The 26,497-nt window shown below is 46.5% G+C and overlaps 1 protein-coding gene across 1 annotated transcript; it reads right to left on the bottom strand.

The window, feature by feature from the left end:
* Nucleotides 1-529: 529 nt before the first annotated feature.
* Nucleotides 530-13,355, bottom strand: LOC130293947 (protein kinase C delta type-like). The gene is made up of 3 exons (XM_056543267.1): nucleotides 12,486-13,355; nucleotides 2,313-3,184; nucleotides 530-1,150 (listed from the first exon to the last, which is right to left on the bottom strand). The coding sequence occupies exons 1-3, from the start codon at nucleotides 13,152-13,154 to the stop codon at nucleotides 1,138-1,140; spliced, it is 1,554 nt and encodes a 517-aa protein (XP_056399242.1). The 5' UTR covers nucleotides 13,155-13,355; the 3' UTR covers nucleotides 530-1,137.
* Between the last annotated feature and the right edge of the window lie 13,142 nt (nucleotides 13,356-26,497).

The raw sequence follows: 26,497 nt of genomic DNA on the forward strand, positions 1-26,497 counted from the left end.
GCTCAAAGGCCGATACCTAATCTATGTGTGTGGTAGGGGTGTAAGTTAGTTTTAAATTATTTTTTATTATAATTGTGTACTAGTCTAAAGTATATGTTTAGGGCAAATATATATATTTTTAATATATATCTTTTGTTTATAAAAGGAAATTTTTATGTTATTAAAATATATATATATATATATGTACACACATACACTAAATATTATACCTATTTACGGTTATGTTGATCCAGGAGAAGGCGAAAACCCCCTGTAAGGAATGAGCCAATTGTCCTTATTTTCAGGGGGGGAAATTCCTTCCCGACCCCAAATATGGCGGTCAGAATAAATCCCAGGATCAAAGGCTGGTACCAAACCTGAGTGATAGGTAGGGGGGTAAATTAATTTAAATTATTATTTTATTTAAATATTCATGTGTGTGCTAGTCTAATGTTTATGGTTGGGACAAATACAATTTTAAGATAATATAAAAAATATATTAATATTTATTTTTATATATATATATATATATATATATATATTATTTTTTTATTATTATTATTTTTTATTATTATGTTTTTTTGAATTTGTTGTGTTACTAATAGGGTAATTCATGATATTAATTTGCTAAACCTATTTACGGCTATGTTGATCCAGGGGAAGGCGAAAACCCCCTGTAAGGAATGAGCCAATTGTCCTCAAATCAGGGGAAAAAATTCCTTCCCGACCCCAAACATGGCGGTCAGAATAAATCCCTGGATCGAGCCGATATATGTCCCCTATCTGTGGTATGTGTCTATGTGTGTGCACCTATCCCTATCGTGTAGTGTGTGTGGTGTTTGTGGGTTGTGGTGAGTGTGGTACTTACCCGGCCTGTGCTTGGGTGAGTTCAGGGATAATAGACATCACTCAGCATCCCAGGACCACAACATGCGACTATTGTTCCTGAACTCACCAGATGGAATCCAAGCACAGGCCGCTCCTGGGGCATAGAGGATCTTCGGGCTGCAGTGATGTTGGATGCCAGCCCGGGATTGAAGGATGCCAAGTCAATGTTGAGGCGGGAGATGATGTTCTAGGGCAGCCAAGGTAACAGCAGCAGAGACATGAGGCATGGGGTCAAGAGACCGGAGGTTCTGGGCAGTAGCCGCGGGGTCCTCAGAGTCCAGATCTTCTCATCCACATATGGAGGAATGAAGAACATGTGAGGAGGATCTTACCGCACAACAATTTAACTCCACCGGGGTTAACAAAACCTCTTTTAATCCATGTGTTCATTATAAAACATAACTTTTATTAAATTTAACTAATATTATGAACCGGTGAAAAAACACGCACTTAAAAACACAACCCTATTTACGACTGTAACTGCATAGTCCACATGTGTTGCACTGGGAACCACAGTTAGGAACCTGAGGAATGGGTAACAGGTAAGTATTTCGCCCGCTAAATTTGTGGTAACCAGTGGAGAGAGAAATATACCACTACTTTTGTGCCACTCTCAAAAGGAGGATGTATATCCAGGGTTGCTAACCCCAAATATATATCCTCCTTTTGAGAGTGGCACAATAGTAGTGGTATATTTCTTTCTCCACTGGTTACTACAAATTTAGGGTGAAATACTTACCTATTACCTATTCCTCAGGTTCCTAAATGTGGTTCCCAGTGCAACACGTGTGGACTATGCAGTTACAAACGCAAATAGGGTTGTGTTTTTAAGTGTGTGTGTTTTCTCACCGGTTCATAATATTAGTTAAATTTAATAAAAGTTATGTTTTATAGTGAACACATGGATTAAAATAGGTTTTGTTAACCCGGGGGGGTTAAATTGTTGTGTGGTTTTGGCACCTCTACATGTGTTCTTAAAGGGGTATTCCGGGCCAAAACATCTTATCCCCTATCCAAAGGATAGGGGATAAGATGTCTGATTGCGGGGGGGCCCGCCGCTGGGACCCCCCGCGATCTCCCTGCAGCATCCCGCATTCTATGCGTAGCTGCGTCTGCAGTTTTGGAAACCACTTCCAAGACGGGGACGTGACGTCACGCCATGCCCCCTCCATTCATGTCTATGGTAGGGGGCCTTGTGGTCCTTGCGTCCCCTCCCATAGAAATGAATGGAGGGGGTGTGGTGTCACGTCCCGGTCTCGGAAGCTACGTATAGAATGCGGGCGCAGCTACGTATAGAATGCGGGCTGCTGCAGGGAGATCGTGGGGGGTCCCAGCGGCAAGCACCCCCACGATCAGACATCTTATCCCCTATCCTTTTGATAGGGGATAAGATGTTTTTGCCTGGAATACCCCTTTAAGGCCTGTTTATAGTAGGAGGATCTTACTGGGCCCAGCTTGGTGACGTATAATTGAATCCGATCACATGATGGGGAGTCTCTGTGTCCTCTGGCCACTGCAGATGGTGATTTTGCAGAACTGTCTTATACGGCTTCCATGGTGGCTCTGCTCTCTTCTCCTCCAGCTCCTCCCAGCCAATGGTGGAAAAGAATGGATGCGTCCGGATGTTTCTTCGCACCCCCAGGCGCTTGTCCGGATTCTTGCGTAGCAGTTGAGTGATGAGATGTTCAATAGCAGCATCCAGCCCGGGTGGAAATTTCGGCTCCTTTCTGGTGATGGCTCTGAAAACCTTCTGCTTGCTGTGGCCGATGTAAAATGGGAAGCGTCCTGTTGCCATCCTGCACAACACAATCCCGAGGCTCCACCAGTCAACTGCTGTACAATACTCCTTCCCGAGAAGCACCTCCGGGGCCATGTAGTAGAATGTTCCTGTCACTCCATCGATCCTACTGGAGGCGGTGACTCCATCTTGTGCCAGGCCCAGGTCAATGATGCGGATGTGGCCTTCTGCATCCAACATGATGTTCTCCGGCTTGAGATCTCTGTGGACGATGTTCTGTCCATGGAGGAACTGGAGCCCACATACCATCTCTGCTGCGTAGAACCTTATGTTGTCGATGTCCAGATAGCCGCACACCCTGATCAAATCCTCCAGACTGCCGCCAGACAGATATTCTGTGATGAAGTAGGCACGCTCCAAAGACTGATGTGCGGCGTAGATGTGGCATAGAAACGGACAGTCTCGGGCCGCCAGGAGTATCCGCAGCTCTCTCTTGATGGTATCCTCGTTGTCCTCTTTTTTGTTGATGATTTTTATGGCCATGTAGGTGTCTTGACCAGGGACTGATGCCAGGACCACCTAAAGGAAAACAAACAGAGGAGGCTCATTAGAAGACATCATAAAGTTGATATTGATCAGTGTCTCTCAAGCGCGGTCCTCAAGACCCCCCAACAGGTCAAGTTTTCAGGATTTCCTTAGTCTTTCACAGGTGATATAATTATGGTCAGTGAATCAGACATCACCACAGTCATATCACCTGTGAAAGACTAAAGAAATCAGGAATACATGACCTGTTGGTGGGGTCTTGAGGACCGTGCTTGAGAAAAACTGATATAGATGGAAGGGGGGGGGGCTAAGTGTTGGATCTGCTGTATAGCACCCAGAGACCATCAGCTTAGGACAACTAAGCTACCGTCTTTATATATCTGCTATTGGATGCTCTATGGAGATTAAATAAAGTGATATTCCACATATTGCTCGCCAATAAGATACCTGGAAGGTTTGGTGGCGGAACCCTGGCGGAATCCACTTCGCAAGATGGCGCCGGTCAGTGTGATGATATCAAGGGGCATTCAGTGCGTAATGGTGATGCCGATGTGATGAAATCAAAAGCAATTCAGCTAATAGTGGAGATGTAGTATCTAACCTGCCATTCAGGCGTACAGAAGCAGTAGATACGAAAGTTACAAAGATATTACACGCACGTTCAGACAGCACTTGGAATCATTTATGCGTTTGCGCAATAATTGGCTGGGGCACAATAAGTACAAAAGTGGTATGTATTGGTGCACATGTTCAGGCTTCCTTACATAGGGAAAATAAATAAAAATAAGGATATGTAATATATGAAGGCAATAGGTTGGCGTTTGCCAACTAAACGTACATCCCTATTGATATGAACATTTACCAATTTAATTGGCAGAAAAAGACCCGTGCGCATGCGTAAAGGGGGAAGCGACCAAATGAATATCAGGTATATTCCCTCTGCACCTGTCTATAATGCAGATATATAACAGTAGATTTTATATTTATTACATAAGATAAACAATCTATGAATTGAGGCTTGGAAAATGGAACAGAGGCGACAGCCTACCTTCTCGGGAGGTAGTGGAACAGGGGTTCCTGGAGTCGGCGGCAGCACCAGTCAATCAGTGGGGACTGTTGGTGTGAAAATCATCTACTCGACGGTGTGGCAGTTTTTCATCAAGCATCCGGAGGAGGTTAACATGGCTATATGCAAGATGTGTCGGCAGAAGGTGAAGCAAGGCCAGGGTCCCAATGTTGGCACCACGGCCCTGCGTACACATATGCTGCGTCACCATAAAGCGGCCATGGAGAACGGTGGCTCCGATGTTGTGGTCCAGCCTGCTGCATCATCGAGTGGCACGCCGCTCCTTGTTTCAGCCAGCCAAGGCTCCACCACCTCAGCCAAAGGGAGCTGTGTGTCATACCTACCTTATGTCGCTCCAGATGCTCCTGCTCTTCCTACTTCAAGTCAGTCATTCCGCCAGCAATCCATTGGCGAAGCCATGTCCAAGAGACAACATTATGCTCCCACTCCAATCCAATGGCACAGAAGCTGAATGTGCTCCTGTTCAAGTTGCTGGTGCTGCAGTCCCTCCCTTTTCAAGAGGTGGACTCGGCACCTTTCAAAAAACTGATGGCTTGTGCTGAGCCGAGGTGAAGAGTCCCAAGCAGTCATTTCTTTGCGAAGAAGGTAGTACCAGCCTTGCACAATTTTGTGGAAGAGAAGATGGGCCACAACAGCAACTTGGACAGGTCACACCACTTCCATCTCCACACTCTCAGGCTATTGATGTGACAGTGATTCTAATAGTGACGCTTCTAATCTGCATGTCATACTGAATAACAGTATTATTTCACTAACCCAGCACACACCCTATGCGTGTTACAGTAAGGCAAAGTGTTCTACACCCCTATTGAGGCTCTCTGTAGGCCAGAAATAGCCATTTTTTATACAGATTCGCTGCAAGTAAATTCGGCAAATCAACCAAATCAAATTTTTCAAAAATTCACTCAATATATTAATATTCCTGTGCAGAATAGTCCACTTTGTGGTACTGCAGTTTTCTTCAAGGGACAAAGATTACCAGATTAGTGTTACAGTCCCTGTGAAATAGGGAAAGTAGAAAAGGCAAAAGAAGGGGATCCCATCAATATAAACAATGGTCCAAAAAATGTATGAAATTATTACCATGGAATTCTTGGGTCCAACATGATAAATAGTCTCAAAAATGGGCAGAAATCCCTACAGAAATGATGGATCCAGAAAGAAAAATAGTATCCTCATTGAGAAAGAGGATGAGAATGGGTCATCCAGAGGCACCAATGGGGGATGTATCCCTACAAATACAGTGGGTCAAGTTCTCCAAGTAAAGATACTTGTGCCAGGATCAGGACATATGGATCCATATGAACACAGAATTCCAACATCTGTTCACAGATGGTCCAAAAGGAGGAGAGCCGGACATGGTCAGTCACAGGACAACATCCCGGAGGTATAACAAGTAATTTGTTCTGAATCAGAAGAATTCACTTACATTTTTGGGGAACAAATCTTACTAGTAGTTAAAGGGACATTTTGTTCAGACCGCTCAGAGCCGGAGCCCGTGATCGTGACGTCACTGCCATGTCCCCTTGTGATGTCACGTTATGCCCCCCTCAATTCATGTCTATGGGAGGGGGCGTGTCAGTCGACAATCCCCCCCCCCCCCCATAGACATGAATGGAGGGGGCATAGCGTGACGTCAAGACCACTGCTGCGAGAAGATTGCAGGGGGCCTCAGCAGCGGGACTCCCGCGATCAGATATCTTATCCCCTATCCTTTGGATAGGGGATAAGACGTCTAGTAGCGGAGTACCCCTTTAATGCACAAATAGAGGGAATTCCAGGGGGTTAACTTACTTTATCTCCCAACTCTATTAATAATTTGAAAAATGAATAGACATGTCTTTGAGTTGGTTGGGATCAGTGTGGTTCTCATCTCCTGATCCAAGTAGGTTTCTGTAAGATTGTAATGAAGCTATAGAGGTCCATGTATGGATACCTAAAAGAGTAAAAGAGCAGCATTGAAGGAAACAAAATTCAATGAGGATACTTCATCTGGATGCACCTTGATGTATCACATGTGGGCCATGTAAGTAAGTGGTGTGGACCTCGGTCATATAAAGTAAGTGGTGTGGGGATGGGCCATATAAAGTAAGTGGTGTGGGGATCGGTCATATGAAGTAAGTGGTGTGGGGCAGGGCCGGAATAACATAGGGACTGATGGAGCTGCAGCTCCAGGCCCCTACAGTAAAATAGGCCCAGCTGGCCGCCAAAAAGGCCACTGAGGAGCGGTCCCCCTGCCACTACACTATGCTACATGCTGCAGCAACAGGCCGGGACCTCAGGCGCGGCCTGGGCCCACCGCTGCCAGCACTATCACCTGCAAAGGCGCGGGCTCTTTAAAAATAATTTCTGGGTTGCATGGAAAGGACAGGGGCTTATGGGAGTAGACGAGCACCGCGTAGGCACGCACGTCTGCACCAAGCCTCTGACGCGTCACAGCCTCTGACCCCTGCAATGCGTGACATGAGCAGCAGCCTTCCCCGCATCCTCACACTGCAGCATCGCGAATCTCTAGGAAGGTATGGAGATCGAGGTTCGGATGCTGGGGTGATGTAATATTGATGAGCAGGAGAATGAGGACCGGGACCCAGGGGGAGGGGGGTTTGCAATGATGATGAGGTGGAGGGGTGTGCTGGGGGGGACGGTTGCAATGATGAGGAGACTGAGGATGGGGTGTTGGGGGGATGCAATGATAATGAGGAGGAGGAGGGGAAGCTGGGGGGCGTGCAATGATGAGGAGACTGAAGATGGGGTGGGGGGAATGCGATGATGAGGAGGAGGGGATGCTGGGGGGTGCAATGATGATGAGGAGGAGGAGGGTGGAATGATAAGGAGACTGAGGATGGGGTGTTGGGGGGTTGCAATGATGAGGAAACTGAGGATGGGGTGTTTGGGGGGTTGCAATGATGAGGAGACTGAGGATGGGGTGTTGGGGGGGGTGGCAATGATGAGGAGACTGAGGATGGGGTGTTTGGGGGGATGCAATGATAATGAGGAGGAGGAGGGGAAGCTGGGGGGAGTGCAATGATGAGGAAACTGAGGATGGGGTGGGGGGAATGCGATGAGGAGGAGGAGTGGATGCTGGGGGGGGTGCAATGATGATGATGAGGAGGAGGGTGGAATGATGAGGAGACTGAGGATGGGGTGTGGGGGGGCAATGATGAGGAGGAGGAGGGTGGAATGATGAGAAGACTGAGGATGGGGTGTGGGGGGTGCAATGATGATGATGAGGAGGAGGAGGGTAGAATGATGAGGAGACTGAGGATGGGGTGTGGGGGGGGGTGAAATGATGATGATGATGAGGAGGAGGGTGGAATGATGAGGAGACTGAGGATTGGGTGTGGGGGGTGTGCAATGATGATGATGAGGAGTCTGAGGATAAGGGTGCGTGGGGGGGGGGTTGCAATGATGAGACTGAGGATGGGGGGGAATAATATGGAGTGCGGGGGTGAAGAGCCAAGGATGGGTGGGATGTATGGGGTGATGAGAATAGCGAGGATGTGGCGGAGGGGGCATTGGGGTGATTAAATAACCAAGCATGGGGTGGGGGGGGGGTTGATGAAGGGTTTGCGGAGTATGGCAGTATTATATTCGGGGGGTAAAGTGTGGGGCAGTATTATTTTCAGAGGGTACAGTGTGCGGCAGTATTATATTCAGGAGGTACAGTGTGTGGCAGTATTATATTCAGAGGGTACAGTGTGTGGCAGTATTATATTCACAGGGTACAGTGTGCGGCAGTATTATATTCAGGAGGTACAGTGTGTGGCAGTATTATATTCAGGGGGTACAGTGTGTTGCAATAATATATTTAGAGGATACAGTGGTAAGCAGTATTATATTCAGGGGTACAGTGTGTTGCAATAATATATTTAGAGGGTACAGTGGTAGGCAGTATTATATTCAGGGGGTACAGTGTGTGGCAGTATTATATTCAGGGGGTACAGTGTGTTCCAATAATATATTTAGAGGGTACAGTGGTAAGCAGTATTATATTCAGGGGGTACAGTGTGTGGCAATAATATCTTTAGAGGGTACAGTGCGTGGCAGTATTATATTCAGGTTGCACGGTATTTGGCAGAATTATAATGTGTTATAATGAATATTGGGGAGATTTATCAAAACCTGTGTAGAGGAAAAGTCGTGCAGTTGCCCATAGCAACCAATCAAATAACTTCTTTCATTTTTCACAGGCCTCTTTAAAAATGAAAGAAGCAAGCTGATTGGTTGCCATGGGCAACTGCACCACTCTTCCTCTGCACAGGTTTTGATAAATCTCCCCCATTGTCTTTATACAGAGATCTGCTGACAATGTGAGGAGCCAATGATGTCCGGGCGTCAGACTCTGCAGAGAAGATGGAGCTGGAGGAATTCCTGGCGTCTGGACCAGATAAAGAAGGAAAGGAAAGACAACAGAGAAGACATCACTCAGGTCACTGATATCATTATGTATTCTTCTGACTGTCCCATCAGCTGAAGTCACTTGTAAGTTCCGCAGTGATGATGGGTGACACTGTACACCATTATGTGGCTCTCCAGCTGTATCAAAACAGCAACTTCCTTAATTCCTGAGTCTCTTCAGACATGATGGGAGTTACAGCTTAGCAACAGCTGGAGAGCCACTTGAACCGAGGGGATTGGTTGGGGTCCCAGCAGTCTGACGTCCACCATAAAAATGGGCTGCTTATTTTAAAATGCCCGGGCCTATTTTTGGTCCCAGTCCTATTTTTGGGCCATATAAAGTAAGTGGTGTGGGGATAGGTCATATAAAGTAAGGGGTGTGGGGAGGGGCCATATAAAGTATGTGGTGTGGGGATGGGCCATGTAAAGTAAGTGGTGTGGGGATGCGCCATATAAAGTAAGTGGTGTGGGGAGGGGCCATATAAAGTAAGTGGTGTGGGGAGGGGCCATATAAAGTAAGTGGTGTGGGGAGGGGCCATATAAAGTAAGTGGTGTGGGGATAGGTCATATAAAGTAAGGGGTGTGGGGAGGGGCCATATAAAGTATGTGGTGTGGGGATGGGCCATGTAAAGTAAGTGGTGTGGGGATGGGCCATGTAAAGTAAGTGGTGTGGGGATGGGCCATATAAAGTAAGTGGTGTGGGGAGGGGCCATATAAAGTAAGTGGTGTGGGGAGGGGCCATATAAAGTAAGTGGTGTGGGGAGGGGCCATACAAAGTAAATGGTGTTGGGATCCTACAGGTTTTCCTCAGTCCACCGCCAGGAATATCCAGGCCAGTTAGCTCAATTTCATTGGACTACAAAAGGGTTCAACCAGGGGCAGGGAAAACAAAGGCAAAATATATGTAATAAGTACCATCTGACCTCCAAGTAATGCAGAAAAGAAAGAAAATGTGCAAAAAAAAAGCAAATACAACAGAGCATACAGTGATATACGGCAAAAATAGACAATAATGAATAGAGAACCGTAATCCCATAGGGCAGGGGTCGGCAACCCGATGTGAGGTGAAAAAGGGAGGGGCAAGTTTTCCGAAGCTACAGTGGGGAGGATCGAGGGCAGAGCCATAGGTTTGATTTTTTCACCGCACGTCTGCAGATAATGAAGCCACGCCCCCTCACGGAGGATGGAGAGCGCGAGAGCGCAGCTCTGCATAATACAAGGAGACAGTGGGAGAGTGGGGACGGACACAGCTCCTCCCTCCCCCTTCTCTGTACACACAGGACCTCATTTTTCACGGGGAGGTTTCATGTTTTCACGGGGGAAAAGCTCCTCCCCCAGCTCTGTACAGACAGGACCTAATTTTTCACGGGGAGGTTTCATGTTTGCACAGGGGAAACACAGAGCGGGTGAGGGGAGAGGAGACATACTGCACTGCAGGGGCTGGGGAAGATTTCTATGTGTGAGGAGACATATTACACAGGCTGGGGATGTAAAGACTGCAGGGGAATAAATATCATACTGGGAATGATGGGGGGACGGGGACTGCTGAATAACACATGCTGGGAGTTGTAGTCCCTCTTATGTGTGTGTATGCCAGTGTTTCCCAACCAGGAAATGCTGGTGGTAGTAGTAGTTTTGCAACATCTGGTGGCACCCTGGTTGGGAAACACTGGTGTATGAACTGCAACTCCCTGGAGATTACTGATATAATAGAGGTGTTGGTGAACTACAACTCCCAGGAGACTACTAAGATACAATAGAGGTGTTGGTGAACTACAACTCCCAGGAGACTACTGAGATACAATAGAGGTGTTGGTGAACTACAACTCCCAGGAGAATACTAAGATACAATAGAGGTGTTGGTGAACTACAACTCCCAGGAGACTACTAAGATACAATAGAGATGTTGGTGAACTACAACTCCCAGGAGACTACTCAGATACAATAGAGGTGTTGGTGAACTACAACTCCCAGGAGACTACTGAGATACAATAGAGGTGTTGGTGAACTACAACTCCCAGGAGACTACTAAGATACAATAGAGGTGTTGGTGAACTACAACTCCCAGGAGACTACTAAGATACAATAGAGGTGTTGGTGAACTAAAACCCCCAGGAGACTACTAAGATACAATAGAGGTGTTGGTGAACTACAACTCCCAGGAGGCTACTGAGATACATTAGAGGTGTTGGTGAACTACAACTCCCAGGAGGCTACTGAGATACAATAGAGGTGTTGGTGAACTACAACTCCCAGGACACTACTGAGATACAATAGAGGTGTTGGTGAACTACAACTCCCAGGAGGCTACAGAGATACAATAGAGGTGTTGGTGAACTACAACTCCCAGGAGGCTACAGAGATACAATAGAGGTGATGGTGAACTACAACTCCCAGGAGAATACTAAGATACAATAGAGGTGTTGGTGAACTACAACTCCCAGGAGACTACTAAGATACAATAGAGATGTTGGTGAACTACAACTCCCAGGAGACTACTCAGATACAATAGAGGTGTTGGTGAACTACAACTCCCAGGAGGCTACTGAGATACAATAGAGGTGTTGGTGAACTACAACTCCCAGGAGACTACTGAGATACAATAGAGGTGTTGGTGAACTACAACTCCCAGGAGACTACTAAGATACAATAGAGGTGTTGGTGAACTACAACTCCCAGGAGACTACTAAGATACAATAGAGGTGTTGGTGAACTACAACTCCCAGGAGACTACTAAGATACAATAGAGGTGTTGGTGAACTACAACTCCCAGGAGACTACTGAGATACAATAGAGGTGTTGGTGAACTACAACTCCCAGGAGAATACTAAGATACAATAGAGGTGTTGGTGAACTACAACTCCCAGGAGGCTACTGAGATACAATAGAGGTGTTGGTGAACTACAACTCCCAGGAGACTACTCAGATACAATAGAGGTGTTGGTGAACTACAACTCCCAGTAGACTACAGAGGCAGCATGCTGGTGTTATACCACAGACTGAAGACTCCTGAATAACACATGCTGGGAGTTGTAGTCCCTTTTGTGTGTGTATGCCAGTGTATCCCAACCAGGGCATCAGAGGGGAGGGGGGTTTTGCGGCTCCCAGTTTTTTTTTCCCTTCGGAAACGGGTCCAAGTGGCTCTTTTTGTCTTAAAGGTTGCAGACCCCTGCCATAGGGGAACTCTTTTGTTGCACTTGCACTTTATTATTGTGTTTATATGAGTCCTATAGACATTACATGTGAAGAGATTTTATTATTCATTACAAGCGATATAATATTAGCACATATGCACTTTTATAAATCAACTTTATATTATTGCTTATTCCCGTGCCCATTATAAAGACCTGTGTAGAGGAAGAGCAGTGCAGTTCCCATAGCAACCAGATGGCTTCTTTCATTTTTCAGAGGCCTTTTGAAAGTGGTTGCTATGGGCAACTACACTGCTCTTCCTCTGCACAGGTCTTAATAAATCTCCCCATGTATGTACCGTTTACACCCTGCTCCAGAAGTAAAGACCCCATTGTATCTTCTCCTCTTCTCCCTGCATCTGGTTTTCTACCATCTTGGGCACCCCGACTTCCATCTACCATCTACCAGAACACAGTACATGGACGCGCCCCAAGGGATCCGTTCACACCTAGTACCAAGTGTAGGCCCTTCAGGGAGTCTTATATGGGTCTGCATAAAAACTCAAGCCATCAGGAAAATATACATTGTGGGACTACAAGTACCAGCAAAACCACCTAACAACAACACTGCACCACCACCCTCCCCCAATCTCCCCCTACAACACATATCCAGCCTGAAATGGATAATAACAGAAAACAAGATAGAGCTAGAACTTACTTTGCCAAAGTTGCCCCTACCCAGGAGCTGGTGGAGATGGTAGCTGCTGACCGTTAGTCTGGGGTAGGTGCCCAATGTTCCTTGGCTGCTCCCAGGTGTTGGCTCCTCATCCTCTGATCCTCCATCGCCGTCTCCTCTCCTCCTCTTGACTCCATCCTCGCCTTCCTCTTCCCTCTTCCTCTTGCCTTCACTCTTCCTCTTCTCCTCGCCATCTTCTCCATGTCCAGTGGACGCCATCCCAGGTGTTGGCTCCTCATCCTCTGATCCTCCATCGCCGTCTCCTCTCCTCCTCTTGACTCCATCCTCGCCTTCCTCTTCCCTCTTCCTCTTGCCTCCGCTCTTCCTTTTCTCCTCCTTGCCATCTTCTCCATGTCCAGTGGACGCCATCCCAGGTGTTGGCTCCTCATCCTCCGATCCTCCATTGTCGTCTCCTCTCCTTCTCTTGACTCCATCCTCGCCTTCCTCTTCCCTCTTCCTCTTCTCCTCCTCGCCATCTTCTCCATGTCCAGTGGACACCATCCGAGGTGTTGGCTCCTCATCCTCTGATCCTCCATCGTCATCTCCTCTCCTCCTCTTGACTCCATCTTCACCTTCCTCTTCCCCCTTCCTCTTGTCTTCTCTCTTCCTCTTCACCTCCTCGCCATCTTCTCCATGTCCAGTAGACGCCATCTCCGCAGTTCTCCTTCAGCCTGTAGACCTCGGTCCAGTCACGTCGGTCGCCAGCAGAAAGTAAACAGCAGTTGGCCGTGTGCAGGTGATGTCATCGGCCATGGACCTCAGGTGGCACATGCCAGACAGTGGCCCTATAAACTTGCTCTACCTTATACAATGTGATGTGAGCATCATAAAAGACATCTAGAGTTGGCCTTAGCTTGGTTGGTACCCTCTGCAGTTTAAGGGACCTTATGATGGACCACAGTGGTCTCCAAACTATGGACCTCTAGATGTTGCAAAATTACAACTCCCAGCAAGGCTTGTTGGGAGTTGTAGTTTTGCAATATCAGGAGGTCCACAGTTAGGAAACAAATGGTGAACTATATGGGTTCAGGCATCAATTATGTTCCTTGGGATACAAGCTCAAGGTGTCAAGGACATTGGGCACCTCCATTGGTAAAGGCTGGAGATGCCCCTAGTGTCCTGGTATAGGTCACATACCCCTGGTTATGGTCTAAAGTGAACAAAGACAATAATAATTCATGGGGGGGGGGGGGTAGGTGGTGGAACTAGAAGTGGTATATATTGGCACAGTGGTCATATAGTCGGTATACTGTATATAAATCTCTGTATAGTAATCTATATATATAAAACTCAACATGAGTGTGTGTATGTATGTTCCACAAAAACTTCCAAACGGCTAAAGATATTAACATGAAACTTGGCACACATGTTACTTATATGTCAACAACAAACATAGGATAGGTAATTTAACCCTTACTTACCTACATTTGCCAGGGGCGGGGTTTATGTTTAAAGTCCTATACAAGTCTATGGGAAATATATGTTACTGCATAACTTCCAAACGGCTGGAGATATTTTGATAATACTTGGTCACATGTTACTTATATGTCCACTTAAAATATAGGATAGTTAATTTAACCCTTAACTACCCCCATTTGTGAGGGTCAGGGGTTTTGTTTAAAGTCCCAGTCAAATCAATGGGAAATGTATGTTCTCTCATAACTTCTGTACGGTTGGAGATATTTCAATACCTGGTACACATATTACAGGTCGGAATATGAGGACGGATGGGAGGTCGAGATAGGAGGTCAAGATAGGAGGTCAAGATAGGAGGACGGGATAGGAGGACGAGTTAGGAGTTCGGGATATGAGGACCGGATTTGAGGTGGAGATAGGAGGGCGGGATAGGAGGACGGGATAAGAGGTCGAGATAGGAGGTCGGGATAGGAGGTCTAGATAGGAGGACAGGATAGGAGGTTGAGATAGGAGGTCGGGATAGGAGGTCGGGATAAGAGGTGGAGATAGGAGGACGGGATAGGGGGTTGAGATAGGAGGATGGGATAGGAGGTCGGGATAGGAGGACAGGATAGGAGGTCGAGATAGGAGTTCGGGATAGGAGGTCGAGATAGGAGGTCGAGATAGGAGGTCAGGATAGGAGGTCGGGATAGGAGGTCGAGGTAGGAGGATGGGATAGGAGGTCGAGATAGGAGGTCAAGATAGGAGGACGGGATAGGAGGACAGGATAGGAGGTCGGGATAGGAGGTCACGATAGGAGGTTGAGAAAGGAGGTTGGGATAGGAGGACGGGATAGGAGGTCAGAATAGGAGGTTGAGTTAGGAGGTCGGGATAGGAGGTCGGGATAGGAGGATGGGATAGGAGGTTGGGATAAGAGTTTGGGATAGGAGGTCGGGATATGAGGACGAGATATGAGGTTGGGATATGATGACGGGATAGGAGGTCAGGATATGAGGACAGGATATGGGGTTGGGATATGACAACAATATATGAGGACAGAATATGAAGTCAAAAGCTTCCTCCTTTGTTTATTTTCCTCCCCAACAAGGATTAGGAAGGAAAAACCGGGCAACGCCGGGTATTCAGCTAGTACTATATATAGTAGATAAAACACTCACAGTTTTCTATGTAAGTTTAATTAGCAATGTGTTCCTATTACAACTATTCCTGTAAATCTGCTGCACACTCAGCACCAGATATAATGTATAGCAGTGGTACCCAACTGGTGGATCGTGGTCCAGATCCAGACTGCTACTGCCAGACACCAAGACCACTAGCCAGCTCTCCCCTCATTCATTTGTATCGGTGTCTTCAAGACACTCTGTTCCCTGCCCGGCGGCCCAGCGCTTCTTTTGTTATACAGGCGGCATGATGATTTAACTGCACAGTTCATAGAGGCATAGTGGCACAGTACATAGGGCATAGGGGCACAGGTCATAGGGGGCATTGTGGTACAGGTCATAGAGGCATAGTTGCATATTTCATGGGGCCATGGTGGCACAGTTCATGGGGAATAGTGGCACAATATATGGGGATATAGTGGCACAGTACATGCGGGCATAGGGGCACAGTTCATAGGGGCATAGTGGCACAGTACATGGGGACATAGTGGTACAGTTCATAGGGGCACAATGGCACATCTTATGGGGGCATAGTGGCACAGTTTTAGGGGGGGGTCATAGTGGCACCTATTATGGGGGAATAGTGGCACAGTACATGGGGCATAGTGGCACAGTACATGGGGGCATAGTGGCACAATACATGGGGGCAAAGTGGCACAGTTCAAGGGGCATAGTGGTGCAGTTCATGGGGCATAGTGGTGCAGTTCATAGGGGCATAGTGGCACAGTACATGGGGGCATAGTGGCACAGTACATGGGGGCATAGTGGCACAGTTCATGGAGGCATAGTGGTGCAGTTCATAGGGGCATAGTGGCACAGTACATGGGGGCATAGTGGCACAGTACATGGGGCATAGTGGCACAATACATGGAGGCAAAGTGGCACAGTTTATGGGGACAAAGTGGCACAGTACATGGGACATAATGGTACAGTTTATGGGAGAACAATGGCATATCTGGTGGGGACATAGTGGCACAGTACATGGGGCAAAAACTACACCCCTCAAGGACGTAACAAGGTGGCAGTGAGCTTTTACACCCCACTGGCGTTTTATTTTCACGGACCACTGTTCCAAAAATCTGTCAGACACCAGTGGGGTGTAAATACTCACTGCACCCCTTATTAATTTATGTGAGGGGTGTAGTTTCCGAAATGGGGGTCACATGTGGGGGGGGCACAGTTCTAGCACCATGGGGCTTTGTAAACGCACGTAGCCTTCAATTCCAGCCAAATTCTCTCTCCTAAAGTTCAATTGCTCTCCTTCCCTTCCGTTAAAAAAAAGAAAAAAAAAGAAAAGAAACACCCACATGTGACTCCATTTTAAACTACACCCCTCATGGATCATGACAAGGGGTATAGTGAGCCTTAACACCCCACAGGTGTTTGAAAAATATTCATTAAAGTTGGACATGAAAATTAAAAAAAAAATGTCACTAAAATGCCGGTGTTACCCCAAAGCTTTCATTTTCACAAGGGGTGATAGTAAAAAAGCCCCCCAAAATTTGTATGGTTTTACAAATTTTGGGGGGCTTTTTTACTATCACCCCTTGTGAAAATGAAAGCTTTGGGGTAACACCGGCATTTTAGTGACATTTTTTTTTTAATTTTCACGTCCAACTTTAATGAATATTTTTCAAACACCTGTGGGGTGTTAAGGCTCACTATACCCCTTGTCATGATCCATGAGGGGTGTAGTTTAAAATGGAGTCACATGTGGGTGTTTCTTTTCTTTTTTTTTCTTTTTTTTTACGTTTATGTCAGAAACACTGTAACCAGCAGCCACCCCTGTGCAAATCACTAGTTTAGGCCTCAAATTTACATGGTGCGCTCTAACTCCTGAGCCCTGTAGTGCGCCCGCAGATTACTTTACAGTTTTATCAGTGCTCTCTGATGACACCTCTGTCCATTTTAGGAACTGTCCAGAGTAGGAACAAATCCACATAGCAAACATCTCCTGCTCTGGACAGTACCTGACATGGATAGAGGTGTCAGCAGAGAGCACTGTGGCCAGACAGAAAAGAAATTCAAAAAGAAAAGAACTTCCTGTGGAGCATACAACAGGCGATAAGTACTGAAAGCTTCAAGATTTTTAAACAGAAGTAATTTACAAATCTGTTTAACTTTCTGGCACCAATTGATAAAAAAAAAAAACCTTCAGTGGAGTACCCCTTTAAAATAAAAATAAAAGCACTTACCTCAAAATCCCCAATTGTTGCTGAAAGTAATACCCACTCAGTCACTTACTGGCTACAGGGGCCCACCTCAGTCACTAGTGGGGTGAGCGTGCATTTACTTGTGTTGAAACTTGATCAGATCAGCGGACACTCAGAGATTGTTGAAACTGCAGTGGATCAGTGAGATGAGTACTGCTTTTTTTTATTTTTTTGTTACCCAGTCTGCAACCCCTATCATGATCCAAACTTGATTGCACCATATACAGAGAAGCAATGACAGAGACTAGGTAGAATACAGAACAAAGCCCAGGGTAGGGACCTAATTACATAGGGCTATAATTGGCCAAACAGGCCTATATTGATCTGTGTGAGGCTATGTTCGCATGGTGAAATTTCCTTTCGGAATTCTGCTGAAGAATTCCACTGTAAATTCAGCAGAAATTTACTGCCCATTTACTTCTGCTGTCCCATTTTGCAGAATTCCATGGCAGAATCCCATTGAACTCAATGGGGCTTTGAATTTCAGCATAGTAACATAGTTCATAAGGTTGAAAAAATACCTGAGTCCATCAAGTTCAATCTATAATCCTAATGAGTCCCTACTGAGTTGACCCAGAGGAAGGAAAAAAAAACCCTCGTACTAGAGGTAAAAATTCCTTCCCGACTCCAGATATGGCATCAGAATAAATATCTGGATCAACGTTCTGTCCCTATAAATCTAGTATCCATAACCTGTAATGTTATTACTTTCCAAAAATGCATCTAGACCCCTTTTGAACTCTTTTACTGAGTTCACTATGACCACCTCCTCCAGGAGAGAATTCCACAGTCTCGCTGCTCTTACAGTAAAGAACCCCCGTCTGTGCTGGTGTAGAAACCTTCTTTCCTCTAAACGTAGCAGATGCCCCCTTGTTATAGATACAGTCCTGGGTACAAATAGATCATGGGAGAGATCTCTGTACGGTCCCCTGATATATTTATACATAGTTATTAGGTCGCCCCTAAGCCTTCTTTTTTCTAAACTAAATACAGTGACCCCCCCGACCTACGATGGCCCCGAGATACGATAATTTCAACATGCGATGGCCTCTCAGAGGCCATCGCATGTTGAAGGCAGCATCAACATACGATGCTTTTGTATGTCGGGAACATCGCATAAACGGCTATCCGGCAGCGCTGACTGCTTCATCTGCTGCCGGATAGCCGTTTACGGTGCCCCGTGTGCTCCGGTGATGGTCTCCTACCTATCCTCGGGGCTCCGGAGCGTCATCTTCACTATCCCCTCCATCGCCGGCGCTCTCCATCGTCGTCATCACTTCACGCGCACGCTGTCCCGTTATCCAATACAAGTGGCGTGCGTGCGTAGTGACGTGATGACGGCGATGGAGAGCGGAGAGCGAGGAACCCGGGGAAGCAGAGACGTCCAGAGCGTCGGGGACACCACGTAACGCGGCGACAGCGATGGAGGGCGACATCCAGGGCAGCGGTGACGAGTCCAGAGCGGCGGGGACAGGTGAGTACAGCTTGCTATACTTTACATTGCACGGATCCCTCAACATACAATGGTTTCAACAAACGATGGTTCATTTGGAATGGATTACCATCATATGTTGAGGGACCACTGTAACCTCAATTCTAATAATCTTTAATAAGCAGAATTGACAACACAGATTTCCGACAAAATTCCACCATAATTCTGACAGAAACAAAATTAGTGCAAAATTGCGGATATCCCACCGTGCGAACAAAGCCTAATAGGGTGAGCAATCAGCCAGAAAATGTTCACTCGATTGTTCATTAGCTGACCATTTCTTTTTGACAGTTTGATAAACTGGACCGATTCTAAGTGGTTACTGGTTTTCACCAGAGCCCGCCGCAAGGTGGGATGGTCTTGCTGCGGCAATAACCACAAGGTCGTATCCTCCAGTAGCAACTCAACCTCTCTGGCAGCTGATATGGTTTGGTACACAGGGAGCAGGCAGGAGCGTAGTCAGACGTAGCAGAGGTCAGGGCAGGCGACAAGGGTTCACAGGCGAGTAGGTGGTAGCAACGGGTTCGGCAACAGGCAAGGCAATACACACAATAGGAACGCTTTCTCAGAGGCACTAGGGCTCAAAGATCCGGCAAGGGCAGGAAGGGGCATGTGCCTTTTATTGGGAAGGCAGGGGAAGTGAGGAACCAGCACACCAATTACCGGTGCGCTGGCCCTTTAAATTTACTGAAGGCGGTGCGCACTCGCCCTAGAGAGCGGGGCTGCGCGTGCCGGGAGGCAGATAAGTGGAACTAGGACGCGGCGCGTGAACGGGAGCCAGCCGTCAAGGCAGCCGCATCCCCGACACAAGAGAACCCGAGGGGCAGAAGGCCGAGGGGGCGGACGCTCCGGGGACGGGGACCGGAGCGCACGCTGTAACAGTAATGTTCAAAAACAAATAAAAATAAAGTAAACCAAGCTGCTTATTTTTTATTAAAATATTTTTATCTATAATAAATACATACCGTATTTAATGGGGTATACCAATCACCGGCCTATAACACGCACCCTCATTTTACCAAGGATATTTGGGTAAAAAAAGTTTTTTACCCAAATATCCTTGGTAAAATGAGGGTGCGTGTGTGTGCATGTGTATACCCCGATACACTGTTTCTGACCCCGCAGAAGCCCCCAGGAAAGGCAGGGGGAAAGAGGCCGTCGCGGCCCGCTTCTCTCCCCCTGCCTCTCCTGGGGTCTAGAGAGAATGGGCAGCGGCACCGATAGCCAGGGGAAGAGAAGGGCCGGCAGCCGGGCTCTAGACCCCAGGACAGGCAGGGGCAGAGAAGCCGGCAGCGACGGCAGGTCTCTGCACCTGCAAAGCCGCTGCAGTTCATTGATTTAAACCGCCCGCTTAAAATCATTGAAGTGCAGCGGCTTATCGGCGTATAACACGTAGATAGACTTTAGGCTAAAAATTTTAGCCTAAAAAGTGTGTGTTATACGCCGATAAATAAGGTATATAAATGTATGCAGTATGTATATATATATATATATATATATATATATCTATATATATATACAGTATATGAGCATAGGCGTGCGCACGGGGTGTGCCTAGTGTGCCTGGGCACACCCTAATCGAGCCTCAAACTTGAGGCTCTATCACCTCTGTGCCCCATCCTCCAGAAGGCCCCCTACGGGCTGCTCAGTGGCGGATCCAGGGGGGGAGATCCGACACTGAGCAGCCTGCAGGGGGCCCCGTCACATTCGAAACATCCCTGTGTCCCAAAAGATCTTTACGGGACACAAGGATGCACCGGTTACCTTTCTGCAGCCCTGCGTTAACTTTTAAAATGCAGGAGCCACGGGAGGTAGTGCACGCTGGGACGTCAGTGACGTCCCGTGCATCCGCCCATAGGACGCGCGCGCATGGTAAGTTACCTGCAAGTCATCTTCAGTGCTCCAACCACGGCTCCTCCGGTCCCGGGACCTACTGCTATGGCCTATAGGCAGTAGATCGTGACCCCTGACCGGAGGAGTGGTGGTCGGAGCACTGATGTGGGGTAGTACACAGGCATTCGGCCTCCAGCCATACACTGTATATGACTGAAGGCTGTATTTCTGTGGGGGAGCTTTACTGCACATAGTTTGGGGGAATTGTACTGCACCTAATGTGGGGAAACTATACTGCCACCCTAATGGGGGGGGGGACTACAACCTAATGTGGGGGAACTATACTGCCAGCCTAATGTGGGGGAACTACAACCTAATGTGGGGAACTAAACTGCCTACCTAATTTGGGGGAACTACAACCTAATGTGGGGAAACTACAACTTAATATGGGGGAACTATGCTGCCTATCTAATGTGGGGGAAGTACAACCTTATGTGGGGGAACTATACTGCCTACCTAATGTGGGGGAACTACATCCTAATGTGGGGGAACTATACTTCCTACCTAATGTGGGGGAACTATTCTGCCTACCTAATGTGGGGAAACTACAACTTAATGTGGGGGAACTATACTGCCTACCTAATGTGGGGGAAGTACAACCTAATGGGGGGGAACTATACTGCCTACCTAATGGGGGGGAACTATACTGCCAACCTAATGTGGGGGGGCCTATACTGCCAACCTAACGTGGGGGAACTTCAACCTAATGTGGGGGAACTATGCTGCCATCCGAAAGTGGGGGAACTATGCTGCCAACCTAATGTGGGGGAACTATACAAAAATAAAAATAAATTACTATTCTGATACCTATAACTTTTATTTTTCTTTATATGGGGATGTATGAGGGTAATTTTTTGCGCTGTGATTTGTAGTTTTTATCGGTACGTTTTTGTTTTGATGGGACTTTTCAATTGCTTTTTAGATATTTTTTTATGGTATTTGAAGTGACAAAAAATTAGCAAATCTGGTTAGTGCACTATTACGACTTTTGTGGCCCCACTTTTGATTTTGCCCAGGGCCACGCTAAGCCTAAAACCGGCCCTGATGTGAGCGATATCGCTGCACAGTGTTGGACGGACATGCTCCTCCTCCAAACCTCTCCTGTAGCATGCGCAGAACGTTTTGTGACGTCACGCGGAGGCGGGGTCACGGCAACGCAAGGGTGGAACGGCCAGGTGGTTACTGTGCAATACCATCGGCATTGCTCTCAGTATCCCACTCTCCCAGAACGGCTTACGGCAACCAATATCTGCTAGAAGTTATTTTTTTCATTTTTAAATCATCAATTTGTAATAACTTGTGTAATTTATTGGTTATATAATTGTTACTATTATTATTATTATAGTGTACGCTAGCACGACCATCTTTCTATGGATTCTCTAGTTAGTTAGTTACCCTAATGTTTTAGTTTAGTAGCTTTATTGATAACAGCTATTGATTATTTATTTTATATATATTTTTCAGATAATTTTTTTTTTCCTCAGCCATGGACACTAAGGGGGAGATTTATCATTATTTGTCTATTGTAGACACAGTTCTATCCCTTTACACTGCTTGTCTATTGTACACTTTTTCTCGGAATTTACTAAGGCTGTGCACTCCTTTGATAAATATTGTGCGCATATAGAAACGCCCTTCTCGCTCTACCGTACACTCCTTCGCTACCTCACAGGAAAAGTGGACATAGGGATTTTGTTCTATTGCTTTGAGGCCAGGATTCCATTGAGGATTTTTGTCCATCATAAAAAATGCCAGAAAAACTGTCCCAGCTTTTTCCTGCATTTTGTCAGTTTTTCTTGCGTTTTTGCTGCTTTGTGGAAACAAAAAAAATTAACAAAATTTAACAAAGTTTTTTTTCCTCGAAATTTAGATACGTGAATGCGGAGGACTATATCAGATTTTGTGGATTGCGAAGATGAACAGCTTTTTTTTTTTATGTCAATAAAAGGGTTAACGACGGCTGTGGGGGGGGAGTGTTTTTTTTTTATAAAAGTTTTTTTTTCAATGTGTTGTGTTTTTAGTAGTGGAATGTGTCTTAGCCTAAATAACGCCAGCCTGTTACTGCCTGGGCCCAGGAGCGCCACTTTTGACACTCCAGGCCTGGGGTACCGGCTCTTCCCAGCACCCCTGTGGTGGTGGGTTCCGGGGTAATAATTGGAGGTTAGCGCTAGCAGATTTTGGGGTTAATGCTAAGCCTCGGCTTAGTAATGGTTAGGTCTATAAGACAGCTTCCACTACTAAGCCTGAAAATTCAATTATAAAAAAAGACACATTGAAAAAAAAATTTTATTTAAAAAAACATACTCCCCACAGCCCTGCGTTTTGTCAGTTTTTCTTGCATTTTTGCTGTTGTGTGGAAACAAAAAAATGTACTAAACTTTTTGTTGTTTTTTCTCTTCGAAATTTAGATACGTGAATGCGGAGGACTATGTCAGATTCTGTGGATTGCGATGATGAACAGCGTTTTTTTTTTAAATGTCAATAAAAGGGTTAACGACGGCTGTGGGGGGAGTGTTTTTTTTTATAAATTTTTTTTTTTCAATGTGTTGTGTTTTTAGTAGTGGAATGTGTCTTGTAGACAGAATCCATTACTAAGCTGGGGCTTAGCGTTAGCCCCCAAATCAGCTAGCGCTAACCCCCAATTATTACCCCGGTACCCACCGCCACAGGGGTTCCTGGAAGAGCTAGTACCAACAGGCCCGGAGTGTCAAAAATGGCGCTTCTGGGCCTAGGCGGTAACAGCCTGGCGTTATTTAGGCTGGGGAGGGCCAGTAACAATGGTGCTCGCCCACCCTGGTAGTGTCAGGCTGTTGCTGCTTGGTTGGCATCTGGCTGATACTGAAAAAATGGGGGAACCACTCACTTTTTTTTATTTATTTATTAAAAAAAAAAAAACGCATAGGGTTCCCCTATTTTTATTATCAGCCAGATTCCAACCAAGCAGCAAAAGCCTGATGTTACCAGGGTGGGCTAGGACCATTGTTACTGGCCCTCCCCAGCCTAAATAACACCAGCTTGTTACTGCCTGGGCCCAGGAGCGCCATTTTTGACGCTCCGGGCCTGGGGTACCGGCTCTTCCAAGCACCCCTGTGGCGGTGGGTTCCGTGGTAATAATTGGAGGTTAGCGCTAGCTGATTTTGGGGCTAATGCTAAGCCCCGGCTTATCAATGCATTAGGTCTATAAGACAGATTCCACTACTAAGCCTGAAAATTCAATTATAAAAAAAAAAAGACACATTGAAAAAAAAATGTATTTAAAAAAACATACTCCCCCACAGCCCTGCGTTTTGTCAGTTTTTCTTGCGTTTTTGCTGGTGTGTGGAAACAAAAAAATGTACTAAACTTTTTGTTGTTTTTTTTCTTCGAAATTTAGATACGTGAATGTGGAATACTATGTCAGATTTTGTGGATTGCGACGATGAACAGCTTTATGTTTTTAAATGTCAATAAAAAGGTTAACGACGGCTTTGGGGGGGGAGTGTTTTTTTTATTAAAAGTTTTTTTTCCATTGTGTTGTGTTTTTAGTAGTGGAATGTGTCTTGTAGACAGAATCCATTACTAATCTGGGGCTTAGCGTTAGCCCCCAAATAAGCTAGTGCTAACACCCAATTATTGCCCCAATACCCACCGCCACAGGGGTACCGGGAAGAGCTAGTACCAACAGGCCCCGAGTGTCAAAAATGGCGCTTCTGTGCCTAGGCGGTAACAGCCTGGCATTATTTAGGCTGGGGAGGGCCAGTAACAATGGTGCTCGCCCACCCTGGTAGTGTCAGGCTGTTGCTGCTTGGTTGGCATCTGGCTGATACTGAAAAAATGGGGGAACCACTCACTTTTTTTTATTTATTTATTAAAAAAAAAAAAAACGCGTAGGGTTCCCCTATTTTTAGTATCAGCCAGATTCCAACCAAGCAGCAAAAAAAAATTTATTTAGCAAAACATTCTCCCCCACAGCCCTCGTTAACCATTTTATTGAAATAAAAAAAAACGCTGGTCGTCGCAGTCCACCGAATCTGATGTAGTCCTCCGCATTCACGTATCTGAAATGAGAAGAAAATAAAAACAAGAAATATGGGTTAGTACATTTATCTTGCTCTCCCCTGGGAAGAGTGCACATAATGCAGTGTGTTCCTAAACAGGGAGCCTCCAATTGTTGCTAAACTACAACTTCCATTATGGGGGGCAGTAGTTAAGCAACAGCTGAAGTCTCCCTGTTTGGGAACACACTGCCAGAAAGGCTCTGTTCCCATTATGCAAAACGCATAATGTGAACAGAGATCTGTCCCTCTGCCCTTGGACTACTACTCCTATCATGGGACAGAGTCTGTCCCATGATGGGATTAGTTGAAGTACCGCAGCGCTGCTGAGGGATGGCACTTGCACATCCCCCAGTTGCGGGACTTTTAGGACTACTACTCCCATCTTGGACAGACTCTGCCCATGATGGGAGTTGTAGTCCAGGGGCTTAGGTGCAGATCGCACTGGGTCATTCTGCAGAGACCCGCTGCCATCCACATTTATTAAGATAACAAGACGGCGGTACATGCGCCTACATCGTGCTGCCCGCCAGCTTGTATATACAGTCATAATTCATAATCCCCGCCACCGGGAGAGGGGAGCTCTGATTGATCAATAGCTATCCACCAATCAGAGCTCCCGTGTTCCGGCGGGGATTATGAATTGTGACAGTGTATATACAAGCTGGCGGCCAGGGCGATGTAGAGGCATTTAAGGCCGGCTTGTATAATTAATAAATGCGGATCGCATGAGAATAATCTGCTGCGATCCACATTTAAGTTAAACAGCCGGCAGTACATGCGGCTACACTGTGCGCTTGTGCTCCTATATACACTGACATAATTCATAATCCCCGCCACCGGAACACGGGAGCTCTGATTGGTGGGAGAGAGCTCCCCTCTCCTGGCGGCGATTATGAATTATTACAGAGTATATAGAAGCCGGCGACAGTGCAGTGTAGCTGCATGTACTGCCGACTTTTTAACTTAAATGTGGATCGCAGCAGATCATTCTCTGGAGATCTGTTGCGATCCGCATTTATTTACTATACAAACCGGCCTTACATGTGTCTACACTGCGCTGCCGCCGGCTTCTATATTATATACACTGTAATAATTCATAATTGCCGCCAGGAGAGGGGAGCTCTGATTGGTCAATAGCTATCCACCAATCAGAGCTCCCGTGTTCCGGCGGGGATTATAAATTATTACAGTGTATATAGAAGCCAGCAGCAGCGCAGTGTAGACACATGTAAGTCCGGTTTGTATAGTTAATAAATGCGGAACGCAACAGATCTCCAGAGAATGATCTGCTGCGATCCACATTTAAGTTAAAAAGTCGGCGGTACATGCAGCTACACTGCGCTGCCGCCGGCTTCTATATGCACTGTAATAATTTATAATCACCGCCGGGAGACGGGAGCTCGGATTGGTGGATAGCTATTGACCAATCAGAGCTCCCCTCTCCCGGCAGCGGGGAATAGTAGTAGGAGTAGTAGTCCAAGGGCAGGGGGGCCGATCACATGCATTTATTAACTATACAAGCCAATGGTACAGGCATCTACACTGCGCTGCTGCCGGCTCCTATATACAGCTCTTATAATTCATAATCCCCGCCGGGAGAGGGGAGCTCTGATTGGTGAATAGCTATTGACCAATCAGAGCTCCCCTCTCCCGTTGGCGGGGATTATGAATTATGACAGTGTATACAGGAGCGGCAGGCCGCACAGTGGAGCCGCATGTACCGCTGGCTTGTATAGTTAATAAATTGCAGCGGGTCTCTGCAGAATGACCCGGTGCGATCTGC

The sequence above is a fragment of the Hyla sarda genome, chromosome 10, assembly GCF_029499605.1.
Source record: "Hyla sarda isolate aHylSar1 chromosome 10, aHylSar1.hap1, whole genome shotgun sequence".
Lineage (NCBI taxonomy): Eukaryota > Metazoa > Chordata > Amphibia > Anura > Hylidae > Hyla > Hyla sarda.